Source organism: Magallana gigas, chromosome 10 (assembly GCF_963853765.1).
Source record: "Magallana gigas chromosome 10, xbMagGiga1.1, whole genome shotgun sequence".
In the NCBI taxonomy this organism is placed as follows: Eukaryota; Metazoa; Mollusca; class Bivalvia; order Ostreida; family Ostreidae; genus Magallana; species Magallana gigas.
The window spans coordinates 3,564,392-3,578,132 of NC_088862.1; the positions used below are offsets into that span (position 1 = coordinate 3,564,392).

The 13,741-nt window shown below is 34.9% G+C and overlaps 1 protein-coding gene and 1 long non-coding RNA gene across 5 annotated transcripts; one reads left to right on the plus strand and one right to left on the minus strand.

Annotated features, from left to right (window-relative positions):
* Nucleotides 1-325: 325 nt before the first annotated feature.
* On the minus strand, nt 326-5,817 carry LOC109620483 (uncharacterized). Of its 4 annotated transcripts, none has more exons than XR_010710363.1 (5): nt 5,651-5,817; nt 4,303-5,099; nt 4,120-4,161; nt 2,683-2,833; nt 326-1,518 (listed from the first exon to the last, which is right to left on the minus strand). It is a non-coding gene; the product is annotated as an uncharacterized lncRNA (long non-coding RNA). The 4 variants fall into 4 exon arrangements; XR_010710365.1 differs by lacking the exon at nt 4,120-4,161 and having other exon boundaries at nt 4,303-4,462; nt 4,668-5,099; nt 5,651-5,816; XR_010710362.1 differs by lacking the exon at nt 4,120-4,161.
* A 1,300-nt stretch (nt 5,818-7,117) lies between these two features.
* Nucleotides 7,118-12,145, plus strand: LOC105342874 (alpha-amylase). Its single transcript, XM_011449947.4, is given in 8 exon segments — nt 7,118-7,220; nt 7,932-8,068; nt 8,719-8,870; nt 9,118-9,639; nt 9,758-9,876; nt 10,347-10,567; nt 10,889-11,219; nt 12,028-12,145. Coding segments are annotated over 8 exon segments (1,563 nt in total). The 5' UTR covers nt 7,118-7,177; the 3' UTR covers nt 12,066-12,145.
* The last annotated feature ends 1,596 nt before the right edge of the window (nt 12,146-13,741 follow it).

Genomic DNA, 13,741 nt, shown 5'->3' on the forward strand with positions numbered 1-13,741 from the left:
TGTCATAAGTAGCATAGTAGGGCCATTGCGACCCCTTTTCCGGAGCCAAAATCAGCGCCAAGATAGCGGTCATTCCGCTTCCGGCAAGATTGCGGCTTTTCCGCTTCCGCCAAGATGGTGGCTTTTCCGCCAAAATGAAGGTCCATTTTGAATTGCTTCCGTTAAGATGGTTATTTTTAGCTGCTACAGCCCGCCACTGGGTTTTTCCCCGCGTTTTTTTTAAATATCCGTTTGCAGAAGTAGCCATCATCCTTTACCAGGACCTCACCCCTCGGGTATGGTGATCATGTGCCATTGTTAGCCGTGAGATGTGGCACAGAGATTTGACATTGGGGACATTTTAAATCAATTTGACAATTTTTCCATGCTTTTTTTTCAAATCATCCTTTCTTTTAAATTTTTTGTACATGTATCGCATGCATACGTTTGCCCTTCATGCGCAGATTTATTATGACGCAATAATTCCTTATTGTATTGGTGTGGCTTACCACAAATATCGCAAGTAAACATGTTGCTGTCTGATCGAGAATAACAAATGATTACTTAAACTTTAAGCTCCCGCCCTTCCTAAGTGGGGCTTACGGAGTGGTTACTCAAGTCACGTGACATTGTTCGATTGGTGATCCAACTCTAGTGGCTCCATCGTCTAAGTGGGATTATCTTTTGCGAAATAGTTGAGTCAGCATTTTATGGATTAATCGATTAATCGATTACAAAGAGGCTTTCAGATTTCCCTTCCGGTCTACCATTTAGATGACACGTTAATCCGTTTGAAAAATAACAAAGTCAGCAATGCATTATTATCATTTATTTAGGGGTCAATTCCCCTGATTTGTCAAAAATAAATACATATCAATAACAATAATGATATGATATTTGAGTGATGCGTTGTTTACAAATATTATCCTCTACATATTACAGAAGCCTGATGGTCTGTAAGTCTCATTGATTCACACCTGCATAAGACAGGTCAATTTCCTGTGAATGTAAAAAGACTTAATAAACCTCTAAATATTCCGACGAATTTCACCCCATGATCTTCATCATCCGTAGTCTCTAACACGAGGGCAAATTTGATGATTACATTCATTTATCCATAAACTCTGGATAGGAATGATGGGTTTTTTTTACATTTCGTACCGATGTTGCTTATCTCCTATGATGTTGACGATGGGTGACGCCGAAATCCCCAATTTCAGTAAACTGAAATATTTTGGTATTGTTATGGCATCGTCGTCTTCCAAAATAGGAAATAAAAACTCTACAAGGTCCAAAATGATTCGTCGACACATATCTGGACAAAGGATGGTTACACTAGGTATTGAACGAACAAAATGACTGAATTTTGAGTCCACCACGTAACGAGAATTTTGAATGTCTTTATCCTGCGGTAAGAATCTTTTGAAGAAATGGAAGAGAGGGAAACTTAGGTCCAACTTAATTCAGATTTTGTAGTTTTCGATGACCAATTCCACGCTCCCGCAAAAAATTCAACATCAGTAGCACGTCCACTGTCATCTGAAAAGCACATAATTATAAATTACTTAGATGGAAATAAAGCAATGTGACATTTATTCATTTTACTATTTTTGATAGCGTTTTATTATCTTGTAATGAGAAGCTTTACTTTTGTTTTATTTACTTGTTGATATAGTACTTTGTAGTGTGTGTACACAGTAATACATTCTTATAAATAATCCTAAGAAGATGAATATCCCTTAGTAAACATATCCCCCAGAGTGACAGCATCCGCTCAGATAAAGAAACACTAAAAATGTTGTATGAACTGTCGAAGGCATCCCTGTGTTATCAACACTTAAAGCTAAGCTTATAACGCTTAAACAGACCAGCTGCTTTCAGAAAATTTAGTAAACGAGCCTGCCACAGAAATTTGATGGACATATCAAGCTAGCATTTCCTATACATGTCTCAAATTTGCATGTTAATCTCTTCTACTTGAGCTGACCATTGTAATTAATGTTAATTCTTTTGATCTTGGGGGGAAAATGTCATTACCACGAGCATGTCTTTTGCTTGTTTACATGTACTTGAATTAACCGTTTATAATAACATGAGCACAACAAAGCGGATCATCCCCTAGCAAAATGAAATATTGTGCGGGGAAATGCATTACATGTAATTGTGGACACCATGCAAATACTTATCTTCTTATAAAGCTGCTTTGAATTAAAACTATTTCGTTTAATTAGCAATATGAGCTGTATTTTTTTTTAGAATTTTTACTTTGCTGCAAAAACCTGCTAGTATGATAAGTCTGCATTTGACTTTAAACTTTTATGATAAATAAGATTTGAAAAAAAATCAAAGGAAATATTTCTCTTCTAAGGAATATAAAGCAAATCAATTTTTGCACAGGACGACAATAATTCAATTTTGCTCCAAATAAGGCTTTTTAACGGGCTTTTCCACAAAATTATGGCTAACAGAAATTAAAAACAATGATATTTTTGTCATTTGAGTAGAAAAGAACATTTTGGTAAAAAAAAAATCAACATGAAAAATGCAGCTCATATCCACGAGGGTTCTACAATTCCTTCCATTGTATACTTTATTCAAAAAATTTATTCTCCACACTCATACTAATTAAACAGTTTTATCCATTATTAATTTATAGCCTTAACCTTTCATTTACTTATTATAGTATAAAAGAGAATTACTTACAGGTCTAAGTGTAGAATTTATCGGCAGTCAAAAAGTTGACAATATATTCATGTCATACCCGTCTTCACTCTTCACCAAGTCTTGCAGAATTAATTACAAATCCAGATCACAAAGAAATTTATACTCCCGCCACTGTCAGAAGTGACCATTACTGACCAATCAAAGCATAGAATAATAAAACATCTTTATTCATATAAAATATTCCAATTTCTTTACTTTTTGTATATTTAGACTGAACCATTATTTTAAATAGGGGTGTTTGAGTTTAACCACACAACATAGTTAGTATTGAAGTGCAAAGAGTGAAAGATTGAATAAATAAATGAATCAGATGTGAATCAAAATACCTTAAGTAAAACTAAGTCAAAACACACCAAAAATATATAAACTATTTGATACATGACATACATGATAAGTGTAAAGAAATTTATTTTTTAAGTTAAATATGAAACGTAGCTAAAGGTCTAGCGATATTTCAGTCTGCTTTATGGGAAAATTGAAGTTCACGTGTCCTAATTTCAACTCGAATTTCCAAGTAGAGAAACGTATCCACAGCGATTTACAGGGAATGAATTCCCAGTTGATAATCTGATAATGTTGACGATATATCTTAATATGAATCTGTTCTTCTCTAAGTAATATTCAGAAAATATAATACCGGGTTGCACAAAATTTGGCTCAGGCTGCTGCTTGTTTTGATAAAGCTTAAATTAGGATGAACTTAATCTTCTGCTCGCTTCAGTATTTAACATAGGACATCTCTCTAACCCCCATTTCTCAAAAAACGTTTGTTTTCTAACTTTACAAGGCCTGATTGAATCAAACAAAATATCAAGATATTTACTTTCAGGAACCGGAAATGTCTATTGTCAAGTCGTACATAAAATTTCTATTTAAGTGCATGTTGTAATTTTAACGATATTTTAATAAATGATCAACAGAATTCCTTGAAAATGTATAGGGTTTGTCCTTTTACCCTATACTCAAGAAGTGTACGAAGTTTGATAAACATGCATGCAAGGTTTTCCTTTGAATCTTGCTAACATGTTAATTTCTTAATCTTGGAGATAAATGTCATAACCACTAGCATGGCTTATGCTCGTCTACTTGAGTTAATTGTTTAAGAAGTAAGATCAGAGAAATAGGGTCTTGTGTTAAATGTGATAAATTCAAGGAAATGGGGGTGTTAAAATATATACCATTGATATAAAACATAAAAAGAAAGAATGAATGAGTTATCTCACTTTAACAATCAGCTCATTTTCATAATCATCATCAAGGTTTAGAATTCGTAAAGCGGGTCACAAAATTATATCCAATACAAAGTACGGATCGGGTGACATTAGACAGACCAAACAAAAGATGAAGAAAAGCAAGAAAGAAGGCATCGTATACAGAATAAGTTTTTTTTTTTTAAATTGAATTAAAACAACTAACCTCTCTCCTCCATTCCCTGCTCCCCGCCTAATCATCGTCTTCCTGATAATTAAAAAAAAAGCATTAATCAAAAGTTTTAAAAAATTACACCAAAAAATTTACAGTGTTCATTTGTTCTTTAAACAATTATGTAATTAAACTGCATGATTTGAAACTTGGGTGAATTTCAAAACCAGTTATTACCTGATTGACAAATCGGGTATCCCTGTGGTACCTGGTATTAGTTTGAAATAAAATTTTAGAGTGTCAGACATTTTCTGCAGGTCTTGTACACGGATCCATAAAATGCAGGCTCTGTGTACATCATAAAGTTGCGGAAAAGTGTCTTGCAGACACCAACTCTCTGCAAACATACGATGAAACAAACTCTGAATCCTAGTGATCAGACTGATATACCTACACTGTTGTACATTATTTTAACTGATCTAAGTTTGAGTAGTTTAATCAGTGAGGAAAGTATCAGTAGTTGACAAAGACTCAAAGTTCTATATATAATGTTAATTGGACTCTAATGAATGGCCGCAACAATTACAGTTACGCAACTGTACCTTGATTTCCCCCTGCACACAAGGAGCACCTCATTTGTCAATGTCATTGGCACCGTTTTTTTCAGATGTTTATGAAAACATCTTTAACAGCAAGATGCATTTTTTGCATGTTTTGCACCTGTGGGCGTAATTTTGCTTTTTCTAAACAAATCACACATTCATCATCCTCCCGCTGAAATTCTGGCGTACACCATCAATTGGAATTAATTCCAGGAATACTGTAGAAGGTCCGGTGCTGACCGCTAGCTCTCCCACAGAGTAGGCCCATTGTTTTAATAGGGGTGGAATGCATGGATCGGTATTTCACCTTTTCATTCTTTAAGTATGTAATTTATATACTTGTATACTTCTTGCTTGTTGTCGATCTTGTTTTGAGTTCGGACGTGGCTTTATGGAGGACTAGATGATGTTGATTTAGATTTGATTTGAACCCTGTAACAATTGTACAACATATACACATAACTACAATAGAACTTCTAATTATATACAATCAGTATTGTCAATAGTAATTAATCCAACTGCAATTGCAATTGCATAGATTGTAGGTAAACAGATGTAATAGAGACACGTTTTGTCTCTGGAGGAGTTTGAACCCGGGTTCTCTTGCATGCCAGTCCAGCACTCTACCGATCGAGCTTAAGGGTTAATCCATTTGCCAGAACTAGTAGGTATGCCATGTATCTATCTGACTCTACCACACAAATATAAGTCTTCCAATCATACCATTCTATGTGACAAGGGGTACTCGAAATATATATATTTTCTGAGCTACATTTGAGAACCAACTCCAAGGCCTTGTTATGGAATGACACTGAATTTATTTTTGTACTTTGAATATTATTGAGTATATGGTTTCCGCAGATGATCTATAATCATATACAATCATAATATTACTAAAACACTCCCATTCTCTACATTCACTTATTAAATTGATCTGTAGTTATATAATATTTAAATACATATATTTAATTAAGATAACTCACCAAGAACAACAGCGATTTAAACCACCAGATGAATAGTTAGTTGAGTTGACGAGCGGAAATCAACCGTCTGTCTTGGGTGGCGTCGTGATATTAATTAATTCTTGAAGTTCGTGCTAAAATTAGATATATATAAACTGACATGTGCACTCACTTTCTCAAACCGGAAAAACCAGTCTAACACACCCATTCAGATACTGATTCAGCCGCCAAACGTAACCACGTGACTTCTCGTAGTACTGTGATAATATGGATGATTGTAGGTGTGAATGGATACAGATGAACAATGGGAAATGAAAACATGAAATGTTGAAATAAATGAACGCAATTATGATGAATAATTAACTAAAATAATTAATCCTGTGACATATGGGAATAGGCCATGATCATTCTGACAAATGATATATCTCTCTTATATATCTATGTACGTACAGCATGAATAATTGCAATATTGCTAAATATCTTAAATACCTTTTGTTTTGTTATCATAAAACAATATTTAAATATAAAATACCACAGTGAGACAAAGGTGTTCTTTATTATTTACATGTAACTCTTATATTTACTACCTCACTCTCACTTTACATAAATATTCCAAGAAAATTATGTGCCAAGAAAATTCTCTAATGCAAAATTACTGGATAAAAATTTTAATAGATATATTAGAAGTAATTATATAATGATAATATTAATAGTAAGCATATCAACTTACCAATACAGATGAAATGTCAGTCTAAATGAAAAGTAATTTGTCTGCCAGTCTAGCTGTCATATACAACTACCAAAATCAACCTCATGACAAAGAATGACCAAAAACGTCAAACTTTGGAGGGAAAGCAATTCTACCCAATCCAAACACTGAATCCCAAACACTAGTACACGGCTACATGTAATTGAGCAACGCACGTTTCACAAATGTTGGAAATTAACACATGTACAACATACGTTAAACATACGTAGAACACACGTGAAGTCACGTGAAGTCAAACCGTACGTTACACATACGTTGAGAAATGCATGGTTAACATACGTGTGATAACATACGTTCAACATCACATTCGTTTGACATACGTTAGATTTTTGTAAATGTAAATTTTGTTTTACTAATGAATAGTTTATGGCCTATTATTTTAAGACAGATCTCTCGGAAAAATTTTTTATTATCCCGTCTCCTAAATCTATATTAACAGATTAACTGGTAATATAAGGTTTTGATAACATTGGGATCAGATCACTTTAGACATTGTGTAACTTTTGTCTTAATGTGAAGTCCATGACCCTTGTTGATTTCGGGTGTGTCCCCCAATCGTTTTTTAAAAATGAACAATTGCCCCCTTTTGGCCAAAAAGCGAGGTACCCCTGGAAGAAACACGCGTGTGTCATTATTGATTGCGAATCACATTGCACCAAAAATTGACCCGGATTACAATGTATATGACCGTCTCCTGATATAGCTACGTGTATATATAGCTGAGATAGTCCCTTCGTTGCTCTCTCACAGACAGATAAGAGTCAGGCAAAAGAAAGGACATGTTCCAAGTACTGCTTTGGTGCCCCCTCTTTGTTGGTATTGGTTAGTAAAGTTTATGGACTTTAGTATTTTTTTTTCTAGCTAAATAAGAAGCAATCCTGAGGTTTAACAAATGTGTTTCCAGTGTCCAACAATAATGTTGATAAGTCGACCCAAAATGTTATCATCATGTTAATGAAGAGTTATCATCATGTAAAAAAAAATCCACTTAAAATGTTCAACGACACAATTTTGTTTGTCGAAAAGTTTTCCTTTTTTAATATATGAAACACAGTCAAAAGCCATATCGTAACTTAGTAACTTAGTAATTAGTAAAACGCTAATACCATCAGGGATTTGCATGGTTTAAAAAATGTTTAGTGAAGCGATCAAAGACTTTCTTATCTTATTATCAACAAATAATAAAAATTAAACGAGATGTAAAATATTTAAAATAAATCAACCAGTTATGGTTATTTAGATTTGGATATCCTCATCAAAAATGGACAAATTGACATGACCCTAAACGGCCTTCTTGATTAATCCGCGAGAAAAAAGATATAACATTCAGGACTATTTAACTTTGTATTATTTTTTTCTGAATACGTGAAAACGAATACTATTATAGATAATAAAAAACAATTGGTAAAAAGTCCGCATGGACAGCTCTTGAGAAACACAGTGTTGTATTACAATAGGTTAGTGTCGTCAAAGTCACATGATCCCTCCAGAACTAGCTCCCATCATGCAATAGTTTTGGTTGTTGTGTTTCAGTCCGCGGTGGGACCTGGAGTAACCCGACCTGTGCCCCGGGACGTCACACCATCACGCACCTGTTTGAGTGGAAATGGAGCGACATCGCCGCGGAATGTGAGCGCTTCCTCGGTCCCATGGGGTACTGCGGGGTCCAGGTGAGTACGTCATAATAGTTTCTCAATAATATATCATCTCATCATGTCAATTACATACATGTTAACAACTTGCACACATATATATCAACTATGAATATGTTAGCATATTGTACACCCAGAAATTATCCCACACATACATGTTAACAAATTGTCCACCTATATATTTCTTACCATTTACATTATATACAGGCATATATATCATCTCATCCAAGGACATGTTAACACATTGTAAACATATACATCATTTTAACCATGGCTAAATATAGCCCATAAACCATCTCAACCATGGACCTGCTAAATATAACACATCTTAAATCATCTCAAACATTGGCATGCTAACTCATAATACATCTATATATTCTCAACCAAGGACTCGTATAATACACTTATATCATCTCAACCATGGACACGTTCACTCAGAAAATACATCTACGTGTTTATCATCTTAGCCAAGGGCATGTTAACACGTTGTGGACTTGTTAAATATAGCACACCTTAAATCATCTCTACCATGGGCAAGTTAACTCATATAATACATCCATATCATATCAATCTAAGACACAAGAAGACAAAATATCTATGCAAATGATAGGCATGGCATCTCTAGTAATTTATCGAATTTTTTTTCTTCAAACTGCTGTTTGTTCTAGATTTCCCCTCCCAGTGAGAACAGGATAGTGACTAATCCTAACCGACCCTGGGAGGAAAGATATCAGCCCGTGTCCTACAAATTGGTCACCAGAAGTGGAAACGAGGCTGACCTCCGAGATATGATACAGAGATGTAATAAGGTCAATGTGAGGTAGGCCTTTCAGGTTATTTCTGTCATTGATAAAGTCAACGTTTTTTGTTCTTTTTTCTATCAACTGTTAAAGTATTGCAAATTTGACATCATTTAATAAACACTGTTATTAGGTACAATGTAATTGCATATTTAACACGCTGAGGATCTTGGTCTTAAACAAAAAGTTTTGTACCAAAAATGTAAATTGAATATCAAAGGTACTCTGCATTCTCCGATCTTTGTTCAAGTTTATCTGGGCATGTAGAATCTATGCTGACGTCGTGTTTAATCACATGACCGGATCTGGAGCATTCGGAACCGGAACTGGTGGTTCTCATTGGGACAGCGGCACCCTAAGCTATCCCGGCGTCCCTTTCTCTGCCTGGGATTTTAATGGTGGTACCGAATGTAGCACAGGAGATGGCGGCATCCATAATTACAACGACCCTAACGAAGTGCGAAACTGTCGTCTGCTGGGTATGGCCGATCTGAAACTATCCAAGGATTACGTACGTGACACCGTCGCGGGATATTTGAATCACCTGATAAGTTTGGGAGTGGCTGGTTTCAGAGTGGACGCCGCTAAGCACATGTGGCCCGGAGATCTTCGCGCCGTTTTTGAGAGACTGCATGATTTGAATACCGCCTATTTTACTGCAGGAACCAAACCCTTTATATACCTGGAGGTGATTGACTTAGGAAATTAGCCAATCAAATCCGCGGAATATACCGGTATTGCCCGCGTCACAGACTTCATTTATGGCATAAAAATAGCTGAAGTGTTTAGGTAAGATTAATTCTTGTCTGAATTCTCTTTCTCTTTAACTTTCTGTCTCTCTGAGTAAGTATGTGTGTTTGGGGAACGGGGGAGAGTACAGTTTTGCAGTCATATGTTTATAAAACAGACACCACAATCAAGCAAAATGGCTGAGGACCTGGGGGGACCATTGGGGGATGCCTAACTCCAATGACGCTGTTGTTTTCATCGATAACCATGATACACAAAGGGGACACAGCGGGGAAGGTAAAGTATATTATATTCATTTGATAGTTCATTCTGTAGTGTTATTTTGTAAATTTACACTGTATTCTATAGGGTTAACAATTTCTTTAAATTTGCAAGTATCAGCCGATAATTATCAGGTACGTGAGTATGGGCCTATTGCTTACATGTAATATGCGAACAATGGTTAAAATATGGACATGTTGGTCCATATGCCAACAATGTTCAAATTAAGCATGGGTTAATTGGTCAATATTCTAGCAATGATTAAAGCATGATGGTACTTTTGCCCAGTTTGCCAGCAATGGTTTGCTTATGCAAGATTTCGAGTGAGAAACAGTATGAAGTTACTGTTATTAAGAAAAATGTTGAAAATTGATTTATTTACTAGGGTTTTTTTTTCATTGTTAGGAACATGTTGCTTTATAGATATGATGTTTACATGTGCCATGTTTAGAGTCTTTGACGATTTTACATGGTTTCTAAAACAGGTGGCGTTCTGACATTTTACGAACCACGGTCTTACAAAATGGCGACAGAGTTCATGTTGGCGCATCCTTACGGCTTTACGCGTGTGATGAGCAGCTACCGATGGAACAGAGACTTCCATTATGGTAGAGATCACAATAGCTGGATGGGACCCCCTCATAATGGCGACATGAGCATCAAAAGTCCCTCCATACAACCAGACATGTCTTGTGGAAATGGATGGGTATGTAACACAAAGCATTGAGGTCAAGGACCTGACATTGTTAAAATCAAGATAGATCACTTTTTTAGGGATTCTGGGGTCCATATCGTACATTAACTTGTTGAACGGTTCGAATCACAATTTGATTTAAATATTAAAAGATAACTTTTTTATTATAAGGTCTGTGCGCACAGATGTCGTCAAATACACAACATTGTTGCCTTCAGTAACGTTGTCATGGGAACATTTTTTATTAAATAACTATGCACGTGCTTACATTTTGAAGATTTCAAAGATACCATCTCTCGTAAATAGACTTTAAACAATGAACCTTTTCTTAAGATATGTGAGCACAGATGGCGTCAAATATACAACATGGTTGCCTTCCGTAACGTTGTCATGGGAACGACAATGACAAATTGGTGGGACAACGGTGACTACGCCATCGCTTTCTCTAGAGGAAACAAGGGTTTTATCGTCATCAACGCGGGAACTTCAGATATAAATGTAAACTTACAAACTGGCTTGTCACAAGGAATGTATTGTGACGTAATTTCCGGTAATTACGAAAATGGCAGCTGTACCAGAAATGAAGTTCACGTTGGTGGTGATGGAGACGCCCATTTTCACATCAGTTCCGGAAGTGAGGATCCAGTGATCGCTATACATATAGGTATAAAACGTTATTATTGAAAGATATCAATCATTTTTAATCGTATCGCCTGATGCTTTCGATTAATAATTTAATTAATTCATTTATTTACGTTGTTTGGTGGTTTACAAGAGAATGGAGGTAGCCGATTGTGCAGCAATGAAACATAACTCCATCAGCAACCTCCATACTCCATCAATGAAAGCTCAAGTTTGTTTCTGTTCATTTACAAACAGAATGGTTACATAGCTGGAAGGTTTAATATGCTGGGTCCGGGCAATCAGTTTTTTAATGTTGTTAGAATTGTATCAAACTTCAAAAGTGTTAAAAAAAGACATTATGAATCAAAATGAATATTTCCTTATTAATGATAGGTATTTGAATACGAATACTCACCAGCTGACTGCTCTCTTCGGGATGGTTATAAACAAATCTATTGATTTTGTATTAGGATAACTCTGTCTTTTAGATATGTTAAGGGGGCTTGATGGATAAAATTAACCATATGTCATGTTTACATTTTTATGATATGATTTGTTTAGATATAAACTATTACACTGTACATGTATTTAGTCGAGAAAAAATCCAATATTTTACCTTTTTTTTAATTTTGGTATTTTCATGTATTTTATATACAGCTTTTCTATTAAAGGATCAGTAAAGCCTAAAAATGGCCTCGACCATCGAGCCATCCTAAAACAAACTTGAAAACTGGTTATATGAACTGTTATAAAAATAATTAAGATAGTTTCGGTAGATCGTTAAGGGTACCACCAAAAGCAGTAACTTGCTTGACATTAAAAAAAATATTTATCATTATTTTTCCCAGGTGCAAAGAAAGGTTCGACAAAGAAGGTGACAACATAGTGAAATGAAGGATCATATTAGGTGCCTCATATAAAAAGCATATTTTTATATTTACTTATTAAAAAATGACAAACCATCAATGTTGTTTCGTTTTTTAATTTACTTTTATTTATTTAATTTTTCATTTTTAATCAATTTTAATTTTAATAAACATTTTATAATTTTTATTTTACCATAGATTTTAGGTAACCTCACAACAATCTCCCTTCAAAGCAGAATGATAATTGTGATATATATCGAGAATTGAAAAAGATGACTCTTGTGACGTTACTACAAAACTCAATCTGATTGGAGGATGACAGCTGACTTAAATGAATAAGGAATCAATCCTCGAGTATTGTGTGGTGATTAAATACGGTCGGAGTGACCAAATTCAATAAAGCCCTTCGGGCTCTTTGATAGATTTGATCACGCCTGAGCGTATTTGAGCACCTCATAATATCAACAGAATGATTCCTTATAATAATTACTTATATAGTTTTCAGCAATTGTACGTTTTGATATTAAAATAGTCATTGACGATCTGTATAGGGCCATATACATTACAAAATCGATTGGGTGTTGTTATCATAGACAAAGACACTACAAAATGTAAAGACATTTGATTCATCAAAATATCAGCGCATATTGTTTTCACTAAGCAATTCAGATACTGGTATAAGTTTGCTTGTTACAATCAATCAACAGTCGCGACAGAACATTTAGCGTATTTTTGCGAATAGTTTTCAGCATGATACACATTAAATTTTAAAGTTTTTTTTAATTTTCTTCAATATCCTCTTTTGAAAAACATATACATGTACGCTGACCAAGAATAAAAGGTTCATTATGATAAATACAATAATTTGAAAACCATGGTATACAATGATATTAAATTTTCTCAATTTTTGTACCGGGTTTGTGTTGACGTTCCTTATAGTAGCGTAGATAAACGAAACCTTGATACTAGTATTTGGTGATTGGTGTTAGCCTCAAGTAACAGTCTCAAACGAAAATCAATCTAAATGGACTGGCATTATGAAAATTTTCAAATTAACTTATTTATTCTCTTAAAACCATATAAATAGTACAAGAGGTGCAAGACATATAAACATATATACATACCATACATACAAACAGTCTCGATGAGCAGAGCTGGATCATTTTTGCTTATGGAGAACAGACAATCTCATAAATTTTAATTATGAAGATAAGTAAGGAGCCAGAGCTTTCGGAAGGTTAGTGTCTAAACTGTTCTAACGACAGGTTTTATTAACTTTCAATCTAAAAAAAATGGTCATTTCGTCCTCGATATTGTTCTAAATACAATTTGTTAATAACTATATATTTACTATAAATAAGTGGCGCGTCATCGACAACTACATGTAGATCAATTGATCCGAAAACACTGGGCAAAATTCAACCAACTGCAAAGTGTTCAACCGGAAGTGTTTGTGTTATCCAGCTAAAGCTCAAGTCGCGGGTCACAGCCAGAGGTCAGTGTCGTTTCATCAGTCTTCACCACTTAATATTAAAGGTGTATAGGAATCATATACGGCAAGTCAAACGAATGTTATTTATGGCCTCTTAGGGGATCTCATACAGTACGCAACTGCCTTTAAGAGGTACATCCGGGCACCAGACCTCCGAACAGAGGTAAATTGAAGTACTGACTCAGAAATATCGAACAGAACGTC